Below are 22,778 nucleotides of genomic sequence, written 5' to 3' on the forward strand. Positions count from 1 at the left end.
GCTGCTGGTTTGGCATAAACCAAGTCTCCTAAAGGCCTGACATGCTGTTCACTTGTTCACATGCGTGTGCACACCATCATGTCAAACACACGCCCTGTTCATACGGGGTGCATGCAAATGTGAACGTGGCTCCAAGCCAAGAATCTACAGTGAAGATTTAGGGAAAAACATGTTGTAAATGACGTTTTTCAAGTCAACTTGGCATGCTGGGGGTTTAGGAGACTTGGATCAGATCAGAGGAGCAGTAGGTGTTGTAGGTTTCTCTTCAGTTGTTTTTTTTCTGTTTGAAAACCGGTCACCAACCACTTACAGTATTTGGGAGATTCTGCAACACTGTTTTCCTGTGAAACTCCAGCAGTGTTTTGTGGATTTAAAAACCTAAACCTGATGATGACTGAATTTTTTTTTTTTTTAACAAATAGGTAAATTCATGTTAATGTATATTTTAAGACATATTTTAAATTTTGAGAAAAGAAAAACTTAACGAACTGAATAAAAATTTGGCAGCCAATGCAATAACTCTGAGGACCCCCTGGTGGTCACGGACCCCTTGCTGAACCACAGGCCAGAAGAAATGTATTTTTGACAGTGAAATGTTCCTTTAATTTGACACTTTTTCTCAATGTAAATTAAACTGTGCACTACTGACTGTCATACAATACCTTGTGCAATAACGTAAAATAACGTCTATTTTCCATATATTGCCGTTTTAGTTTTATATATTGCTGTTAGATATTATAGATAAGGCACATACACCTTTGCAAACATCTCATTGTAGACATTTGTAATTGTTTCTTTTATTTCTTTACATATTGTCGTAGAATGCGTTTTTTTTTTTTTTTTTTTTTTTTTTTTTTTTTTTACATACTTCTCATTTTCTATTCTTATATATTCTCTATGTTCATATATATTTGCTTTTCTTGAACGGGAGCACCTGTAACGTCAACAGTTTCCCTCCAGTGGTCAATTGATTCTGATCGTGCTTTTATTTTGAAGGCAACACGCCCAACCGGAAGCGTTCTTTTAACGACTTCAGTTTTCCGCATCTTCCTCCGCGGATCTCTGCTACGAACTGCACAAGAACAGACGAACCGAAGCCCGGTGAACTTAATTAACAGTGAGCAGAAAAGCCATCACACGGGTACAATAAAAAAAATGGCGGCGAGGAGTAACGTTACAAACCCTGGCTCCACTTGAACGAATAACTGCAACGGAAGAGCGGAAGTTGTTCAACCTAAACAGTCGGAGCGGTTCGCGGTGTTCATTTATTGTCCCGCACAGAGTGCAGAGGAGACCTGCCTGCAGTTTGTATCTACACTTCAACAGGCACTTCGGCAGACAGGTAAGATGAAAGTAGTCCAGCAGGCTAACTGGTTAACAGACGAGCAACTTGATTAGAAAACCGTGTTGACTAGTTAGCTAACAAAGTTAGCTAGCAAGAGGAGTCTTGTCTTTCTCTGACTGTTGGTTTATTAAAGTCCTGTTTATAACCTCGATGTTTTGGGATGATGTCAGTCTCATTTATGCACCTGAACGTTTTACATTAATATGGTCATTTCCCCCTTCCTGATCGTAAGAAACGTTGATTAATAACCGCAGCATGGTGTTAGACGACTAGCTTTCTGTAAGCTAAAGTCGGTAAACGGATCCTGCTGCTAACTTGTGTCTAAATATACATGGAGACGTAAAGGTGCACTCATCTGCTAAAGTGTTATCCCTGCACATTCTTGAGGAGTCTGTACTTAAACACTATAAATTAGATGATGAATATGAATGGATTTCATTTTCACCTGATAATACATCACTTTAAATATGCTCACTAAAACACAGCTGATTGATCAGTGATTAATCATTAACATCCCTATGAAGAACACACCACAGGATGCATAAATTAAGTTTAAAAAGTTTATTTCTTATGCAGTCACAGCAGTGAAGTTAGGTAAAACTGCTGTCTGCTAGTTAGGGTTTAAACACAACACAAAATAAACCACTGCAACAAATATTTGCATGTATCAGACCATCAAGAGTTTATGAATAAGAAGTCAGTGTCTGTGCTCGTAAATTCCTGTTTGCACATATACATGACTAATTTTTTTGAGGAAAAACTCTTAAATTTTAGCTTCTCTAATTTGAATATTTTCTGGGTTCTTTACTCCTTTTTGACAGTAAATTAAATATCTTTATGTCGTGCACAAAACCATAAATTTGAGGATGTCATCTTGTGGCTTGGGAAACTCTGATCAACATTTTTCACCATTTTCTGACATTTGTTGGACCAAACAATTATTCCATTAATCAAGAATATAATCAAAAGATGAACGTGATCGTTAGTTGTAGAACTACTCGATAAGTAAATGCAAGTTTGCACAAGCTTGGAAAACCAGTGGTTCTTGTTTGCTCAGTAAAGTCTTGTAGTTAGTAGAGAGAAGCAGGGAGGAGGGGAACTGTGCTGACATGTCAGAGGTTCAAAGCCCCCGTATGCGTTTGGTCCTGACAAGCAGCGTATATGACAGGTTGATGAGCTGGACTTGAGTTAAATGTGGTTTGAGTGTATTTTTGGGCAGAGACATTTACTCAGTTGTAATATTTTACAATTGCTTTGACTCAATTTTCACAACCAGTTTACAAAATTAGCTCCAGCCATCAGCCAGATATGCAGGTGGCCTGTTAGATTTGCTTCACACACCAGCCAATAAAACAATTGTAATCTATCAAGTGGCTGGTAAAATTTGAACACTCACTAGCCATTTGGTTGGTGGATGAAAACAGTTAATTTTGCACCATTTTCACCACAGAGTTACAATGTTTTAGGACAAAGTCACATTCCTAATTTTGAGCTTAAAACCTAACGCTGCACGGACAGTGAAAGCAACTGTGTCAAGTTTATCAGCCCATTACAACATTATGTATTTTCATCATTGAATTTTAATAATTTGTTGCTTTTCTAAAATACAACAGTCATGAAACTAACTAATCATTTGTCAACAATATGCAAAGTAATGCAAATGTGTTTTCTTTTCTATTATCATTGCTGAAATGACTTGTCACTGGATACCAGTTGTTTTTTTTAATGACCTGTTCAGACACAAATATACAGTGAGGAAGTAAAAATTACCAGTACAGTTGCTGCTATTTTAAAAACCTCCCTTTATGCCTTTTCATGCTTTATCTTTCTCATAATTGTTCTTTCCTGTTCTCACTCCACCCACTCCACCCTTTATCTTAACAACTCCTGTGGCTGTTTCCCACCAGCATGCAGGAGCAAAACATCATAGTAACATTTTATAAAAGTCTGCCCACCCACCTCTTGTGAAAATAGCAGTTGTTTCCCTTTGAAGGGGGATAGTATGAGGTATTTATTTTGATAGTCATTGCATAACCTACAATAGACGCAGCACACTTTCAGTTTGGAGAAGCAGAGAGGAGTTCCAGAGTGGAAACCTAGCAATGAACTGCTGTGGACATGATCAGCAGCAAAATGTATTTTAGCCCCTCTAAAAAAAAACCTTTACCTTGCTGTCAGACAGACTTTTCCAACGGGAAACTTTAACCTTGCAAAACCCAGGAGTTGCAGTTTGTTTGTTTGTGTTATTGGTGAATTGCCAAAGGGGCTTTAGCAAGAAAAAAAAGGAATCTGTTATGTGATTATGGTTTAAACACCCAGCTCGCATTGCAGCCGTTAATGTCGTCCCTGTGAAGAGAAATTGATATGACGATCTCTGCGCTTTAATATCCACCAGGTGCTATGAGCAGTGAGCTGAACGTGCCTATGGGTTCCCCGGCCCCGGGGGTCTCAGAGCGAGCTCCGGACGGCGGGGGGATGGACTACAGGGACTGGGTGCGACGCAGTTACCTGGAGCTGGTCAGCTCCAACCACCACTCGGTGCAGGCCCTGTCCTGGAGGAAACTCTACCTGAGCCGGGCCAAGCTGAAGGCCTCCAGCAGGACGTCCGCACTGCTCTCCGGCTTCGCAATGGTCAGTCGTATTCACCAAAGCTTCACAACACAGCCTCACAACAACAACAATAATAATAACAAAGCAACAGAAAACCAAAATAGTGTAACCAAACAAAAGCAAAACAAAGTTGAGCTAAAACTGAGGAATACCAGAAATAAGAACAAGACAAGGAACCTGTCAATGAATAGAAATAAAAAAATAAGAAACAATATCACAAAATGTCAATATAAATAAATATAAATAAAAATAATACAAAAATTAAAGAAATGACATCAAATAAAAGCAAGTCTATAGAGCCATTTCTCCTCAGGCACATTGTTCCAAACCCGAGGGGCAAAAGCACGGTCACATGATCTCAAACAACATGACCTCTTGTTCTGCATGTTCTTGGCAGATCATTGTTTAAATACATTTCAGTATCATGCATCAGACCAGCATCATGTGCCAGTTGCTAAGGCTGCGCCAAGTTTTCGGGGGAAAGATCAGTTTCTCATAATGAGAAAAACAGCGTAATACGGATTAAGCTGCTGTATATGTCTGTATGCTGATCTAAACATAGAAATTAATCGTTATCTCTGTTTTCCCATCCATTCTGGAAAGGAAAGGGATCCCAAAAGGGCAGAGCAGTAAGAATGTATGAGCCTCCAGAGAACAGTAATTCTTTTTTGGCGGCAGTGTAAATTCCTTTTTGATGACAATAAATATAAATTGGCTTCTGTTATTTCAACTGGTGCTTTTGTATCGAGAAGGCCGGACTGCTGCAGTTCTCTCCTCTCTGCTCGACTCAAAAACGTCACAAATCGGCTTCGGCTGATCCAGAACTCTGTGGCCCACGTTCTGCTCACCAGAACCAGAAGGAGAGAACACATCGCACCAGTTTTAAAATCCTTACATTGGTTGCCTGTCAGCTTCTGTATTGATTTTTATTTTTTTTACTTGTTTTTAAAGCACTTCATGGTCTGACACCATCATACTTGAAATGCTAACGTTCATTTTGACGAATTCATTTTATTCAATATTATTTGTTATTTTATTATCAGTTGTGTTTTGTTTTTATTGGTGTTACTTATATTTATATTTACTCTATTTTATGTAGTTTTTAGTCTATGTTTTATTTAGCTCTATATTATTAACATTGCTTTTAAATCTGTTTTGTTCCGTGTCATTGTAAACAGTTGTATCTCTTGTTTTTACTCTATTTGAAATAGAGTATATTGTTGTTATTTCACTTTATTACAGTCTGTCACGCATTGATGCCTTATGGTGGGTTTGTCAGTCATCTGTGAAACACTTTGAAACGCGTTATCCTGTATGAAAGGTGCTATGCAAATAAAATAATACTGACTGATTGATTGAAATGATGCCAAATAAGAAACTGGAAGTAACCGTATTAGTAACCAAGGCTTTCACGTCGAGATTTGAGGCACATGAGATACATGAATAAGTTTGGTAAATAGCTAAACAATGCTGGTGATGATGGAAAGCAGTTTTTTTTTTAGTGTGAGGCTGCTGGAGTTCATGCTCATGTTACAGTACAGCAGCGTCACACTGTCGTCACTGATTAAATCTCAGACGAGCTCAGATCAAACGGGGCCCTGTTTCAGGAAACGGGTTTAATGAAAATGAAAGTGAGTTTCCAATGGAAGATTCCTGTCATAGTTATCACATCATGTTGGAGATGTTGATATTTCTGAGCGAGGGTGATTGTGGTGCAGGTGAAAAACGACTTGATGGTTCATATTGAAATATCTACAAATGTTGAAATAAAATATGCTGTTAAGCAAGATTTGTAAATAAGACTAGTAAGTCTAAAAATGTACAGTCAGTTTAAACATAGTCCCCTGCCTTATCTGCTTGAGCTATATTTTCATCCTTGGTCGCTGTCAGCTGCATTTTGTCTTCGTCAGGTTACAGCTAAGTAACTCTATTTAAAAATAAAATGTAACATACAGTCAGATACCCACATTAATCATCTTTCTTCACTCTTTTCTCCGCTCGTTTTTTAAGATAAATGTCATGGTTGGCATTGTTTTGGACTCTTTTTCGACCTCAGCTGGATTAAAATGGAGTCTCTGCCTTTCATTTTCCCATTGGCACAGGGAATCATAATGTCTGCACTCCGTTGATGATGGCTTTAATGCACGCGCTTAACTCAACCTTCATCCGAACCTTTAATCCAAACACACCTTTAATCACACTGATATCTGTAGGATCTTTGTTTTTCTATCCCACAAAAAGCCACAATGTTTTATCAAGTGCGTGTAACGTACAGCTCTGATGTATGAAGCTCGACCTACATTAATGATCAGTAAACAGTAATCTGCTGTCATGCGGAAACACAGCTGTGGGCAGGAACTGGTTATAACTTCCTCTTTGTGCTGTTTGTTCAAGATTTCAGTGTCTTACCCGTGAAACAGCCACCTTAACACTTTATAGGTTTTCAGTTCTCCCAACACCTGAGCATCCATGAAATCACCTTCAAAGAGTTGACTGCAGCTCTAACTAACTTTGACACATGAAACAGAACATTGACAGCACTTTTAGTTTAAGCCACATGCATGTCCCAACTTTATTTTGCTTTGCATCATAAATAAACTGGACTTACAGCATTTTTATGGTATCATAAAATGATGGTTTCATTATTTAGTAGTTATTTCAGTTATTTTTGAGGCAAAAATGCCAAATTGTTTCTGCTCAGTCCTCTCAAGTGTGAGCAACTGCAGCTTGTTTGTGGTTTATTTATTTTTTTAAGTGTGGTTTCCTTTGGTTTAGTGTAGCAGATGGCTCTTAATACTGCAGTATCCAAGAGCCTCAGCCACTGCTGCCACTTCTTTGCAATTAGGAGCAAAACACATTAGAATTATCCGTGAATTTTTCTAGCATTGACCCTTTTCTCTCTGATGGATGTTTTAAGTTTCTACAAAGTGCGATCTTTATCATCAACAAAATTTTGAGCTTCATCAGATCACTGAATGTTTACGGAAATTCACTTAGAGAGTCACAGTCGGCCACAGGCTTCGTCTGTATCTTTGACTTTTTATAATCAGATGTTTAAAGGTACTAAGTGGAATTTTCAGGAAGTCCTGTTTATTGACACAGATGACCGAACTGCAGTCAGCGCTCGTATGTGGGATATTTTGGCTCCATTTTTACACAGTGAGAGGAAGTGGAGACGTGGCGTCCATCTTTATTTATATTCAGTGGACGTGACATACATGAGATTGAACATGATTGGTCCGCATCACGTTGTGTGGTGGTGGATGCCGGTCGATTGTTGATCTGAACTCTTTCTAAGTGAACGTTAGCTACTGTTGCTACTGGTAACACAACGCAATTAATTCATGTAAATTGCCTGAATTGTTTCATTTAAATTGATATTGATATTTTTTGATAATTTTGACTTACTTTTCATAAAGAGCAGTGGAGAAAAGGTTAAATTCAACCACCTTGTTTTGAATGTAACCACTTTAGTTTGAATTTAAACTACCTTATTTTGTTTAAGCCACTTTATTTTGCATTGAAACCACTCAACTTTGAATTTGACCACTTTATTTTGAATCTAGTCTCTTTACTGTGAATCTAACCAATTTATTTAGGATTTAAACCACTTTATTTCAATCACTTTATTTTCAATTTATCCACTTTAGTTGGATTTGAAACCAGTTAATTTTGAAATTTAACCACTTTATTTTGATTTAAACCTTTTATTTATCAAGGCACTCAGGCACTGTTAATATCAACGCAACAATAAAAAAAGCACACAGATGCATTTACACAAATAAATAAAGGTAAATGAATGATCTCACCTTGATATGCATTAAATACTGGAGAGCAGTCCTTTTTTTTAATTAACAGTTTCCTCACTGTCTGCACTAATTTTCTCATCACAGTTTGCATTTATTGCATTTAAGTGAAACTATTGAACAGTTTTCTTATTGCTATTGATAAAATATGTATTGTTGGTAAATATCACTGTTGTTTTCTTGTCCATGCCTAGTTAGGATGACTTTAGGACGTCAGAACAGTTAAACAATGACTGTGTTTGTGGTGCGAGCCTCATCCTGTTGTTATTTACACATGTAACCATAGTAACCAGAGTGTCCCTGTATACTTGTCACAGGTGGCCATGGTGGAGGTGGAGCTGGAGATGCAGTACAGTTACCCTCGCGTGCTCCTCATCGCCTTCAGCGTGTGCACCACCGTGCTGGTGGCGGTGCACCTCTTCGCTCTGCTGATCAGCACCTGCATCCTGCCCAACGTGGAGGCCGTCAGCAACATCCACAACCTCAACTCCGTCAGCGAGTCGCCCCACGAGCGCATGCACCACTACATCGAGCTGGCCTGGGGCTTCTCCACGGCGCTGGGCATCCTTCTGTTTTTAGCAGAGGTGGTGCTCCTCTGCTGGATCAAGTTCCTGCCCGTGGATTCCAGCGGGACCAAAAAATCAGCCGCCTGCAGCACCACATCGGCCACCACTGTGGAGCCTACGACGCCTGCGCCGCAGTACAGCGGCTGGCAGGCGGCGCTGGCCTCCACCATCATCATGGTGCCAGTGGGAGTTATTTTTTTGTTGTTCACCATCCACTTCTATCGCTCTCTGGTGCGCCACAAGACGGAGCGCCACCACCAGGAGATCGAGGAACTGCACAAGATTAAGGTGCAGCTAGACGGCCACGAGAGAGGCCTCCAGACTGTGTGATCACATGACAGCAGCTTTAAGGACTTCTCTTTGTACCCCATATTTATCGAGCCCTCTCCCTTCTCTGACGTCTGTTCTAATGCCTTGCTTGGACTCGCAGGCAGCTTCAAAGCTCGTCACGCCGCAGCACAGACAGCCAGTAACAGTCAGACTGCTAATTTATTGTTGAGGATGAGTTGCGTTGTGGGATTTGTGCAGTGACCTTGTCTGTGATTTAGATCTGTTACTGTCTATGTGTTGGTCGAGGATAATGTAATAAGGTTTACAGAAAAAGGGCTATTATGTTATATGTGCCATTTTTGTGCCATGTCTGTGTTTTCATGTGAGGGTTGGGTGACAATAGCTGGTTCCATTTTTGGACGTGGTTGGTAAAACACTGGGATTCACTCTAAATCTCTTATTGAATTTTTTATCTCCCGTCACGCCTCGCTAGGAAACAGCTGCCAACATTTTAGACAAAAGAGCCACTGGCAGCTTAAGTTAATTAACATTAATGCCATAAGTAACTTGCCATAACACCAAAGATTGTTTATTTGAGAAACAGGGGGTCGCGATTGATTTAACTTTTGCTTTTAAGATCAAAATGAGTTTTGATTTAAACATGTATTTCAGCACTGACAGTTATGTCATTATTAGACTCTAAAGTCTTAATGTAAAGATCAACAGATCATTGGTCTTATGCCCTGACAACTGTGGTTAAATTTTAAAGTTCTTCTTTGAAAAAATAAGCTACATGGAATCAAATGTGATATAAACGCACTAAATACATTCTCAACAAAAATCCCCGCAATTCTTTTTGGAGTGTACCACACTAACGTATATGATCAGATTTAAATAATTTGTTTAAAATGTAAATTAACTTATCTCACCAGTCAGTAAGGAACAAACTGATACTGACTAAAACTGAAACTGAAACACTTTAAGCTTTACCAGCGGCAACACTAAGCTTCTGAGTAACCATAGTGACGGTGGACAACAAGGGTCATTCAAATAATTGGTTAAATCAAGAGCTGCTATGATTATTAAATTAATTGGCAACTATTTTGATAATTGTCTAATTGGTTTGAGTAATTCCTCAGGAAAAAAAAATCAAAATTCTCTGATTTCAGCTTCTTAAATCTGGATATTTTTATGCTTTCTTTACTCCTTCAGGACAGTAAGCTGAATATATTTCGATTTTGGACAAAACAAGACATTTGAGGACTTCATCTTGAGCTTTGGGAAATGTTTAGCAACATTTTATGGACCAAACAACTATTAATAGATTAATTGAGAAAATAATTGATTGATTAATTGACTATGAAATTAGTCATTAGTTGCAGCTCTAGATAAATCTCTGACTCCGCTTTATCAGCGTTCAAGTGTTTTTTTTTTTGTCTCTGGGATAATTGTCAATCTTGCTTTTTTATTTCGATAAGCACAATTGAAAGCTCAAGCTTGATTGATTTTTCAATTTAATATTGAGGTTGTGCCACTCTGATAGAGAACAAGAGCGACTCTCTAACAACGCTCCAGGATCAAGAGTGAATTCTGTCTCTGTCTCTAATGAGAGTCTCCCAGTTAAACCTCTGATCATAGTATTACTAATAATTTAAGCTGATCAACTGAATACTTTTGAGTCAGGACCTGCAGTATTTGGTGCAGGTAGTTTATAAAAAATGAGGCGTGTCAGTGAAGGTTTTCTACCTGCAGCTGCAGGTTTTTATAAATCTGGTTCCTTGCAAATGTTAAAAAATTCAGTAAGAGATTTGAAAAGGTTTGGATCTACAAAGCTGATCCAGATTTGATTGATAAATGCTTTTGAACCCCAACCCTGTGGCATCGACTGTGTGATCAGCGCAGTTCTCACTGTTCAACCTCAGTCAGGTTCATACTGAGCTGCTTGTTTGAACTATAAAGAGTCAGGCAGCACACTGCATATGTTTCACTTTTTTCTGACCGATTGAGGGCATTTCTGCAGCGGAGGTGAAGATTTCTGTTGTCTTAAACAATGTTACATTCTCGTAAAATTGTCACTGTTTTTTTTGTTTTGTTTTTGTTTTGTTTTTTTTTGTTTTTTTACCAAAATCTCCGACAAGCCTCAAACATTTTGCCATTTTCTTCCTTCAAAGAGTTTTTATTGTCTTTTACAAAGACCACGGAGCCTGTGTTAAAGCTGCCAAATCAGTCAAGTCTGCATACTGATGCTGCTTAAAGTGCTTAAAGGACCAGTCTGTAAGATTTTTGGGGGTTATTGGCAGAATATGGAATAAGAATTATTGTGTTTTTGTTACCTTCAGTGAACCTTTTATATCTCTGACGTGGAGGCCGCCATGTTGCACCACCGTGTTTCTACAGCGGCCCAGAATGGACAAACCAAACACTGGTTCTGTAGAGGGCCCACAGTGTTGTCCTGTAAGTTTTGCCACCTTTTATGAAGCAGAGATTGTTCATTGCCTTCCGATTCTTTGATTGCAAAATCTGTAGGCAAGAAGCAAAGTGTTGGTGTCAGAGCCATTCTGGTTTCCACTTGTAGTCCAAGTATTACTGGCCAATCACGTTTGAGCGGGCTTTGGTTGCATGCAAGGAAATTGTGTGTGTGCAAAACAAAAAAAGTGGATCGCAGTCTTGGAACCCACTAGCTATTGTCTGATGGAAATTTAGCTTTTTTATTGGCTTTTTTTGAAAGTTTATATGCAGATATCCGTCGAGATTCACCTCCAACTCCTGTCTTGTGTCTAAGGATGTTAATAATTAGTCAGCAATTGCTGTTAAGAATTTAACCGAATAAAAATGGATTAATTGATAAGCTAGAAAAGGCAGTAATTGCACATCGTTTGACACCTTTGTCTGGAGCCGTTTATTGAATATGGAAACTTAAACATCAATGCAAAATGAGAAGAAACATGAGAAAAAAGTGTTTTGTGTAATTGATAGTTAGTTTCTTAGTAGTTCCTTTGCCATCAGAGGCTAAATCCTCGTCAGACAATAGCAGACGGGTCCTGAGATTGGCTGCAATCTGCCATCTCACCACTAGACGTCACTAAATCCTGCACACTGGTCCTTTAAATCTGTGTTACAGTCCAAATATCGTTCTGCCTTACAGGTTTTTTGCCTTTGCTGAATTGCTGTTTCGCTTAAGGTCATAACACAAGCAGATCTGTGTGATGAGAGTGTAGTTACAGCATGACAAAGTTTAAATTAACTTTAAAAATCGAGTCAGGTGAAGGCCTGAACGGCTGGAGAGAAGGTCAAAATGGTAACGAGTATGAAAAGAGAACAGTCAGAGTGCATGTTGTATTCAGCACGACCGTGTGACCTCCAGTTTATTATACTGAGTATCGGAGACTTTCTGTAAGTGCAAGTTAACTGAATGAAACGACACATACAGAGAGTTGGCGCTGCCTTGGATGAGGTCAAAATATGTTACTGTGTTTTTTTAAAAAAAAGAAAATATACCAACCTGTTACACATTCCAAATAAGATAACTGACCAAAGTGTGGCTCAGTTGTTTGTTTCTCGTTTCTCAGAGGAGACAAAAAGTGCACTTGTAGTTTTAGTTGTACAGCGAGTGAGCGAGTGCCGGCCGGGATTCTTATCCGAGAATATCTTGCTTTGTCTCGTGTTTGTGGATTTGTGCTTCTTAAATTAACTGCAGAGGTCGTGGAGACCTGTGATGGAAGATGATATTTACAGCCTGCAACAGACTTCTGAAATAAAAAAAAAAAACATATATATATGTATAAAAGTTCTTGTTGTCTCATGTTTGTTGTGACAGTGGTGTGTTTAGCCTCACTGGTATCATGGCTTCTGTCAGTCGGTCCAGACTTCGATATCTCAACATATATTTGGTTGTATTGCTCTGAAATTTGTGCAGATTTGTGTGGTTTTGGGAGGATAAGTCTTGGTGATCCCTTGATGTTGCATCACCATTTGTTGTTTTGCTTGAAATGTCTCGACAGCTTGTAGATGAACGGTCATGTCATTTGGTGCAGACAATAGTCATGTTTCCATCAGCATATTTTTCTGCACATTTGAAGTACTGCATTGAAAAACATTTTTGGAAACAGCGAAATTTGAACACAAAAATTCACTTGCTTGCTTTTTTTTTTTTTTTTAGTAAGGGGTTAATGCACCTGCATTTATTGCAGCCTTTACAATCAAAAGAGACATTTTAAGTAAATCTTTCTGGATCTGCAACTATTAATTTTTCTCTTTTGCCTGAAGACTTCTTTTTTGGCATCCATAGCTTACAGAGCACCGAGCCACAGATGTAGGCTATGACGCACATTTTAGTCGACAAAATATTAATTTGGTGTATAGGCTACATATTTTTTTTTACAGTTGATAAATGTTAGAATCATTTTGCACTGTTTAAAAAAATAGCTGAGACAACTCAAAATTTTCAAGGCAACATACTGCAACAGATTTTTGAGTTTTGAGCCCAACTCAGACTCTTATGTTTTGAAATAAACTTAAAAAGGTTTTGCCGACCTACAATGTTTGGTTGAGATAATTAACTTTTCTTCTTTAGAAAAAAACTTCAATCTTAGATTTTTAGAAACTCAAAAAAAATGTATTTCAAAGTTTGGTCACAGTGAGCCGTGAACCTGATTTTACATTATTTTGGCGCCTGAAAATTAAATAGTTTTAATTGAAAATATTACAACTTTAACCATTGTTTACTTTCACTTCAATAAATTTACTTCATATTTTTTTTAAATACAAATTTTGGGGGATTTCTAAAACTAAAAGATTTAATTTTATCTAAAGAAGAAAAGTAAATTATCTCAATCAAAGTTGAGTAGTGGGTAAAACTTTTTCAAAACTTCAGAGTTGGGCTCAAAACTCAAAAATCTATTGCAGTACGATGCATTAAAATTTTGAGATTTCAGCTTTTTCGTAGACTCAATGATATATGATCATGAAAATGTTGCTGTTACTCTTGTGTTATTCATTTCCATGTAAGTTTTAACCAAAGTCACAGGGACACTGGAGACGGGCTGAAGAGACGCAGGCTGCAGACCCCCGACCTCGTGTTTTTAATCTTTAACTGTTTGCAAAAGAGTGAAAACGTAAGAAACCAATGACAGCTTTTAAAAACATCTGCAAGAGAAGATTTCTGCTGTGACAAGAAGAAGATAATGAAGATCAAATGGATCCCAGTTTCATTCAGCGTTTGTGAGCATTTAAGAAAAACTGTAAGTATCTCCAGAAACGTAACTGGCATCATCGTTCTGGCAACACAATCACCTTATTAAATTATATTTTGTGTGAATTTGTTCTCCAGGTGAAACCAGCCTGTTGCAGAGGCGTCCTTGTGGCGGCAGGAATGTTTTTCCGTGGTGGACAGCGGCACCAGTCCCGCCCAGATGAGAGAAGAACTGCACATGTCAGGTTAACACACGACTCTGCAAATATTTACAGATTCTCTCTGTAGTTGCCGGACCCGTTTGACAACAGTATCTTCTTGAACAGAGACGTGGAGAAAAGAGACATCACAGTCATGATGCTCTCATGATTTATAATAAGAATGAGACGGTCACTCTCCAAGTTCCAACCAAGTAAAATTTAATGTTTACAGAGTCCTGAACACAACAGAAAACATGAGAGAGAAACTAAATTCAGTCTAAGGAGACAAAACACTCAATGGCATCACATTTTCTAAGTAACATGACTCCAATATTTGGCTTTGTACTGGAGATGATGTTGAAATCATTCTGTTTGTTTTATTGTTGATCTTCATTTCTATCTGCAAAAAATTACAAAATCAGAAACCTGAAAAATAGAAAATCAGAAACTCATTTGTCGTCCATCCTTTTCCCCTTCAAAAGCTGAAACGACGCACCTTTAATCCTCAGTCTCTGCCTGCACTTTTGTTTTCAAGCCAGCAGGGGGCAGACAGTACATGTTCCATGCTTCATAAAAGCCACAGCCTGGCTGCCAAATTCAGAATTTACAAACCATCTTCAACGTTTAACCAGCAAAAGAAGAAAATCTGAGAATGATGCTGGTTTACCTGCTAATAATGTGTCTCAAAAGGGACACAAACCTTAAACTATTTCTTTACAAGCGTCTGGCAGCTACTTAGTGTTATCCCCCCCCCCCCCTCCCCGCTTTACATGCACAAGCTACATATATACTACATCTTCAAGACCTTCAAAGCCACAATAAACACATTTATTCATACACACGGCCTCAGAGAGTAATACAGAGTTAATATAGGCCGTCCTCCGTCAATCTGACTGTGAAGTATCGTAGTGGGTTATTTTTGTCTCATAAAACTTCAAATAAATATGACAAATTATATCAGATTAAGTATCTTACAGTTGAAATAAGTGGTTCATTTCTGCTTTTCCACAATGTTTCACAAGCTAAAACCTCATTTTAACTCATTTGCATGTAAACTCAGAGGGAAACATTTTTGTTGGTGAGTGCGAATCCAAGTGAACCAGTTACTTAATTTGTAAGATGTAAAACCTTTCTCAATCTTACTCTATTTATAAGTTTTCTTAAAAAAAACAGTCCCATTAGTCTGTGATTCGAAAGCTTTAAAAGGACAGTTCATCCTAAAATAAAAAACAAGAATTTTCCACTGGCCTGTAGACCTATTTATTCATCTGGATTTTTTTTTTTTTTTTTGTGGTGTGAGTTGCTAGTAGAAAATAAAAATAGTTCCAGGAGGTTTTACTGCAGAGAAAAAGTAGCTCCTGCGTGAAACTGCTCACAACAAGGTGTGTGGAGTAACCGGGTCGTGATTTTATGAAAGAGACGCTGGTTTTGGATTTTTCAAATTTATTTTTTGTGGTGCTCATGTTACACCAAAATACACTTTGCCATGTTTTTCAAAATATATACGCTATCTTCTTTTTTTTGCTAGCTGCCCCCTTCACAAAATGTTCCAAACCAGTCAGATCTGCTTCCTCTCATGATGTCACGAAGAGCTTACAGCATTCATGTGGCGTCGAAATAATAGGAAAAATGATTTCCCAACTGTGAAAATTCACGGTTCAGAACAACTTGAAAATTTTCCAACTGTGAAAAATCTCAGTTCAGAACAACTTGAAAATTTTGTACACAAGTTGCTGAGTTGTTGTCTGCTGACGTCATATGTGCAGAAATATGGCGGATGACAGTAAATGTTCCGTTGATAACCTTTTATCAATTCACAAATTGCGTATCATTTTTGCTCACATGCAATTTGTGGTATAGTATTAAGTTGTACCCTTACGAGCACATGAACACACCAAAGTCGGAGTAATGACACCTGAACACATGAACGCACCACTGAATACCTAGTGAATCACAGCGGGCAGTGCCTGCTGTCCTGAGCAGGGAGCTGACCAATCACAGCAGACTGGGCTTTTTGGAAACGGGCGACAGGAGCTAAAACAGTGTTTCAGACTCTGCGTGAGTAAAGGAACTGGCCAGTATAAGAAAAATAACATGTTTTATGCACATTAAAGCCTGTAAACCTTCTCATACTCGCATTATAGGTCACCACAAGCCGAGTACCATTATACTGGAGAGAAGCCCGAAACTCTGCAACTCACACTAAAAACAATCTAGATGTATAAATAGCGCTGGAGGTCAGGGGAAAAATATGTTTTTTTCATTTGGGGAGACTTTAGAATAAAATGCTGACCAATTCAGTCCAACGAAATAACCAATAATTAACAAGTTGAGTCTCTTTCTGAGCCAAAAATGTTTTTTAAAAATCGTTCAAATACTGACTTCTGATGGTTTACAAAGTTCATGTATTTCTGATCTTAATTACAGCTCATGGTTCTCAATGCCCTCTCTGCTAGAAAGATAACAGTACAAGCTAATATAGTAACAAATGCTCCCAACAGATAAGTGTAAATGCAGCTTTCAGGTTGATCTGATGCTCGACAGCTGGTGCCCACTGGGGAATGTTCGACAAAATGTGAGGAGTGTTTGACATAATTATCGACTGGGGCAAATGTCCACGGACTCTGTGCTGGATTAACTGACTCATATGGAGGCCGGGGTTTGCTGTTAATTTCTGCTACGTTATTTTGAGATTGCAACTTGATTGTTTTGTCATTTTGTTTAAGGACAACAGTTTTATCCGTGATGGTTAATTATTGCTTTTCCAAGATAAAGGTTTTTTTTTTTGTTCATGATTTTGTGGTTCTCATCTGTTCGTCTTCAGGTCGAGAGGAATGACTATATGAAGCTGATGGATAGACCGTGAAGTACAGACGCCTGTTATCCTGAGATGATTCGTGGAAAACATGGTTGACACAAAGAGGTAATGTTTTAATTTAATAACTACTTTGAAATGACGGGCTGAAAAAAAAAAGCAAAACAAAACAAAACTGACCATGTCCCTGTGAGGGATTACGTCCTTCTCGTGACCCAATATGCTTCAAACAAAGTGCTCGCTGGATCGTCTGAAATACCCTTTTCAATCTGATTCGGGCAATTTTTGTAACTTTCCCTGACAGACAATCTGATAATCCCCCATTTTTCGCAGAGATTGACCAGATTGTTGGAGGTATTAAAGCGTGCCGGATTTAAACGTCTCCCTCAAGTCAACCTTTTAACCAGAGTGTAGGATTTAGCAGCATGTAGTGGTGAGCTTCTAGATTGCAAACACTTCGTCTCTCCCTCCCAATTATGTAGAGGAACCTACAGTGACCCGACCAGAATGCAACAAGTCGTATCTAGAGCCAGTGTTTGGTTTCTCTCGGCTACACTAGAAACATGTCGCTCATTCTAAGTTAATGAAAACACATGTATGAATATAATATTCCATTTCTGCTAATAACCGCTGTAAATCTTACACACTGGACCTTTAATTCTTTCTGCGACAAGAAGTATGTGGCTTCATCCCTGTTAGTGGGATAACCGGCATTAATACAACAAAGAAAACAAAAACTGCATAATTATTGCAGAGTGAGACGGTACCACACCGACATGGCTCGTCAAAGACAGAATTTGATAACTGCCAATAATTAATCAGTTTGTAAAGGGTCAAGTAAAAACTGACTTCAGGCAAGTAGATTCCTGAGCATTAACTTTAAATGCTGTGATAACTGTCTCAAAAACTGTCATACGGTAGATTTCAAAGCCACAGATAAGCAAATGTAGATGGTATGAAAACCGTACCAGGATATAAACCGCTGCAACACTAGAAGTGACCAGACGACGTGTTGTACGACCTTGTTTGTTTGAAGCATACTGAGCCCTTTAGCAGTGACTAAATCGCTCTGGAACTGAACATTTCTATTCTAAATTAGCAGGAAAAAGGGGGCAAAATAAATAGAACTTTAAAATAATCCACAAGCTACAGTATGGCCATTTGTTGTCTCAAGGTAATGACATCATCAAGTTGTAATCTGAAGAAATTTACCTAAAAAAATAGCAAACAACCTCAGCCAAACTCAGCTTCCATTATCTTATACAAAAGTTATTTGAAAAAGACAGCAAACCTGAAATACAACTGACACACTCTCTAAAAAAAAAAAAAAAAAAAAAACTACAGATAAAACAGAAAAAAAGAAGACAATGTTAGACAATACTTCTCTGGTATATTGTTACTCTGAAAGTTGTTATGATAAAGTCAAAAAACTGCTTTGATTGGTGCAAATGCTGAGCATTATTCATAACTGGAGATCTATTTATTGTGCAAAAACATCTGACATCAAACTGAGACTTACTGACTTGGTGTGCACCTGTGTGAACCGATAAAGGCAACAACAAAAACAAAAAGAAAACAAGACAAGACAAGACAAGTAAAAGACAGCATGCAGTTGAAGGACTATAAGGCCACTGAACATCTCGGTTGGCTTCCCTGCCTGAAAGCGCCACGAAAATACTGTAGAGCAAAGACGTTCGTCACGGCGAGTGTTCCCCAAACAGCACAAGACAGACGTCTGTTAATGAGCTTTTGGTGTTTTGGCAGTTTTCTCCTGCATTTAGAAGGCTTTGAACAGGATATCACTAAGGGTTGAGGTTTATAGCTCGTGCTGGAGAGCGTATCTGCTTAAAAAATGAGGAATCTGAAGCCGTTTTCCCTTGCAGACCTTGTAGATTTTGATGAAAACAGCTGATAACATACTGGATCTGGTTATTCCAAGTACTGATCATTACGTAACGTGAGCAGGTTTGTGTGCACTTTGAGGAGGTTTTGACAGGGTTGCTGGAGTGTCTCAGAAGTTTCATTTGAAACTTTTTTTTTTATATCACGAAAATGTCTGTTCCTAATTTGAGGCTATTGGGCAAAGTAACCTAAAAGTGAACTTCTTTAAAACCGAAGCTCTTTTTCCTTTCCGTCTTTCCTTCACCAGTAACGTCAATGTCCACTATCATGCACAGTTTGTCCCGATAACCTAAACATTCAAAAAGTTCATACACCCCTTTAAAACTTCAAGACGACATGCCACAGGGTACAAAACACAAAGGAAAACAAATGAAATCATCAACTTGAGAGCTAACATAGCTTATAATCAGTCTAAGGCAAAGCAAATAAAGGGGGAAAAAAAGTAGTGGGTTGGTGAATTTAGGAGATTTTTCTGACAACATACTGTGTAGGCTATCACTTTGAGGACTAGAGTCCTGTAGTCCATGCCAGACTTCCTGATGGGAAACCCTCCGCGCTCCTCCCGCGTGGCCTGATTCCCATGTTGGGATCTACGAGGCAGACCGATGGGGGAGCTTTACACTCTGAAGCTTTCTCCTTTGCCGTCGATGTGGCGCAGACGCAGGTAGACGTCGGTGCCGATGCCCTGCATAGACTGTATGGACAGAGAGCCGCCCAGGTACTCGGCGTAGGCCCGGGATGTGGGCAAACCGAAGCCGAACCTGCAGGACACAAACACAAATTGATTAATGTTGTGTGGCCAGCAGTGGTTGGAAGTAACCCAGTACAAATACTTAATTACTGTAGCTAAATAGATTTTTCAGGTACAAAAACTACATAAAAGAAAGTAAGAAGCCAACAAATTGCATAAAATACGCAACAAGGACAAAAACTATGTAAAATACGTAACCAGATGAGAACAACATAAAAGATGGAACAAGACAAAAATGCTGTAAAAGAAGTAACTAGGCGAGAACATAAAAGGCAAAAATGACCTAACAAGACAAAAACTGACGTATAAAAGTAAACAACAGGTAACAAGACAAAAACGATGTAAAAACATAAAAGACATAACAAAACAAAACCAACCTAAAAGACCTAACAAGATGAATCAGACAGAGAGAGACTTTTGTCTCCTCTGGTGGCTAAACCCTACTGAAGATCAAAAACCTGCTGATATCAAAGTCTTTCATAATGTTCAGAAGTAGTTGTGTTTCTCCTCCTGGCCAGAAGTTTAAAGAAAAACACACAGAACTGACTGTAAACAAGCAAGAGGTCGTGTTGGCGCTAAAAACCCCAATCAACGTACATATTACGAATGTGCTGTATATATATGAATGTCCAAAGAATGCTCCGAAAACCTGAATAACCTCAGCATACATGACCTGTATTAATGTCATATTCAGAATAATAGTGGAAAATTAAGTGTCCATGTCGATGTAGCCACTGGGGGATTAAAGTTATACCCGTGCTGCACAGCTAACTGATTCACACCTGTTTGAAAACGCCTGATGATCTGTTATCAGTACAACATGAACTTAAGATGAACTGTGAAATGCCATCTGCAGGTAAATACAGGTGGTCATCAGACCCAGGAAGTCACTGCCAAGCCTACTGGAGAATCATATGATTTAATAAGCAGAAAACTTCCCGCTCACCTCTGCCTCTCTGACCACGTCAACACCAGTGTGAGTACATGTGAAACCCCCAACATACATATATTCATGTTCTCCTCCCAGGTGTAACCACAAGTAAGTGGCCACTAATCTGGTCTGTCCTCTGTGGAAATGTCAATGTTTAGCGCTTGTTTTGCAGTTAACTATCAACCTGGGCTGGAGCAGACAGTTTATATATGATCTTGCTGACAGATGGCTGACATACATGTGGTTACATGTAGGAAAGTACATTATATCCTGCCACTCTGAAAGTGCAAATGGGGCCCGAGGCAGGACTGTCATGTTTGTGTGCATGTGCATATAATTTGCATCCCGTGTAATCACTTCAAATGACTGAATGAATTAATGCGTACAAGGATTAAAGGTCCCAAACCGGACAATCCGTCCAACCTTTAAAGGCATCTATGGATTTGAAAAGGATAATAAGCAAATTATACAATGATGTTGTTTCAATGAACCACAATGCAATAAATTATGTAGGGCAACGTTGGGAAAAAGGACGGGGATGAAAATACCTGAGAAGGTGTAGCTACATGTCTGGGGAAACCCAATGAACCTCCATCATACATACATACCTGATCATGAACTTATGACTAATACGTATTAGTCATGAACTTATGACTAATACGTATTAGTCATAAGTTCATGATCAGGTATGTATGTGTGTATGTATGTATGTATGTATGTATGTATGTATGTATGTATGTATTGGTCATAGGTTCATGGTCAGGTACGTATGTATGTATGTATGTATGTATGTATGTATGTATGTATGTATGTATTTATGTATGTATGTATGTATGTATTGTCATAAGTACATGATAAGGTATGTATGTATGTACGGATGTATTGGTCATAGGTTCATGATTGGGTATGTATGTATGTATGTATAAGTTCATGATCAGGTATGTATGTGTGTATGTATGTATGTATGTATGTATGTATGTATGTATGTATGTATGTATGTATGTATTGGTCATAGGTTCATGGTCAGGTACGTATGTATGTATGTATGTATGTATGTATTTATGTATGTATGTATGTATTGGTCATAAGTTCATGATAAGGTATGTATGTATGTTTTGGTCAAAAGTTCATGATCTGGTATGTATGTATGTATGTATGTATTGGTCATAACTTTATAATCAGCTATGTATGTATGTATTGGTCATAAGTTCATGATCAGGTATGTATGTATGTGTCATAAGTTCATGATCAGGTATGTATGTATGTATTGGTCATAAGTTCATGATCATATATGTATGTATGTATGTATTGGTCATAAGTTCATGACCAGGTATGTATGTATTGTCATAAGTTCATGACCAGGTATGTATGTATGTATGTATGTATGTATGTATGTATGTATGTATGTATGTATTGGTCATAAGTTGATGATCAGGTATGTATGTATGTATGTATGTATGTGTTGGTCATGAGTTCATGATCATGTATGTATGTATGTATGTATGTATGTATGTATGTATGTATGTGTCATAAGTTCATGATCAGGTATGTATGTATATATGTCATAAGTTCATGATCAGGTATGTATGTATGTATTGGTCATAAGTTCATGGTCAGGTACGTATGTATGTATGTATGTATGTATGTATGTATGTGTTAGTCATAAGTTCATGACCATGTACGTATGTATGTATGTATGTATGTATGTATGTATGTGTCATAAGTTCATGATCAGGTATGTATGTACGTATGTATTTACGTATGTAAGTAAGTAAGTATTGGTCATAACTTCATGATCAGGTATGTATGTATGTATGTGTTAGTCATAAGTTCTTGATCAGGTATGTATGTATGTATGTATGTATGTACTGTATGTATGTATGTATGTATGTATGTATGTATGTGTTAGTCATAAGTTCATGATCAGGTATGTATGTATGTATGTATGTATGTATGTATGTATTGGTCATAAGTTGATGATCAGGTATGTATGTATGTATGTATGTATGTATGTATGTATGTGTCATAAGTTCATGATCAGGTATGTATGTACGTATGTATATACGTATGTAAGTAAGTATTGGTCATAACTTCATGATCAGGTATGTATGTATATATGTCATAAGTTCATGATCATGTATGTATGTATGTGTGTATGTATGTATGTATGTGTCATAAGTTCATGATCAGGTATGTATGTATATATGTCATAAGTTCATGATCAGGTATGTATGTATGTATGTATGTATGTATGTATGTATGTATTGGTCATGAGTTCATGGTCAGGTATGTATGTATGTATGTATGTGTTGGTCATAAGTTCATGATCAGGTATGTATGTATGTATGTATGTGTTGGTCATAAGTTCATGATCAGGTATGTATGTATGTA

The 22,778-nt window shown here is 38.0% G+C and overlaps 2 protein-coding genes and 1 long non-coding RNA gene across 3 annotated transcripts in view; 2 read left to right on the plus strand and 1 right to left on the minus strand.

Annotated features, from left to right (window-relative positions):
* Positions 1–1,199: 1,199 nt before the first annotated feature.
* Positions 1,200–9,584, plus strand: orai2 (ORAI calcium release-activated calcium modulator 2). Its single transcript, XM_084730387.1, has 3 exons — positions 1,200–1,342; positions 3,741–3,976; positions 8,079–9,584. The coding sequence occupies exons 2-3, from the start codon at positions 3,746–3,748 to the stop codon at positions 8,655–8,657; spliced, it is 810 nt and encodes a 269-aa protein (XP_084586513.1). The 5' UTR covers positions 1,200–1,342; positions 3,741–3,745; the 3' UTR covers positions 8,658–9,584.
* An 8,589-nt stretch (positions 9,585–18,173) lies between these two features.
* bckdk (branched chain ketoacid dehydrogenase kinase) overlaps positions 18,174–22,778 on the minus strand; it is a 36,117-nt gene continuing 31,512 nt past the window's right edge. The window contains exon 11 of the mRNA XM_084730012.1: positions 18,174–19,466. Within this exon, the coding sequence (XP_084586138.1) occupies positions 19,322–19,466 (145 nt within the window). The 3' untranslated portion in view covers positions 18,174–19,321. The remainder of the gene's footprint in view (positions 19,467–22,778) is intronic.
* LOC146319408 (uncharacterized) overlaps positions 19,998–22,778 on the plus strand; it is a 21,474-nt gene continuing 18,693 nt past the window's right edge. The window contains exon 1 of the long non-coding RNA XR_014771547.1: positions 19,998–20,432. This is a non-coding gene — a long non-coding RNA (uncharacterized LOC146319408). The remainder of the gene's footprint in view (positions 20,433–22,778) is intronic.

Source organism: Lutjanus erythropterus, chromosome 11 (assembly GCF_056507025.1).
Source record: "Lutjanus erythropterus isolate fLutEry1 chromosome 11, fLutEry1.hap2, whole genome shotgun sequence".
Lineage (NCBI taxonomy): Eukaryota > Metazoa > Chordata > Actinopteri > Lutjaniformes > Lutjanidae > Lutjanus > Lutjanus erythropterus.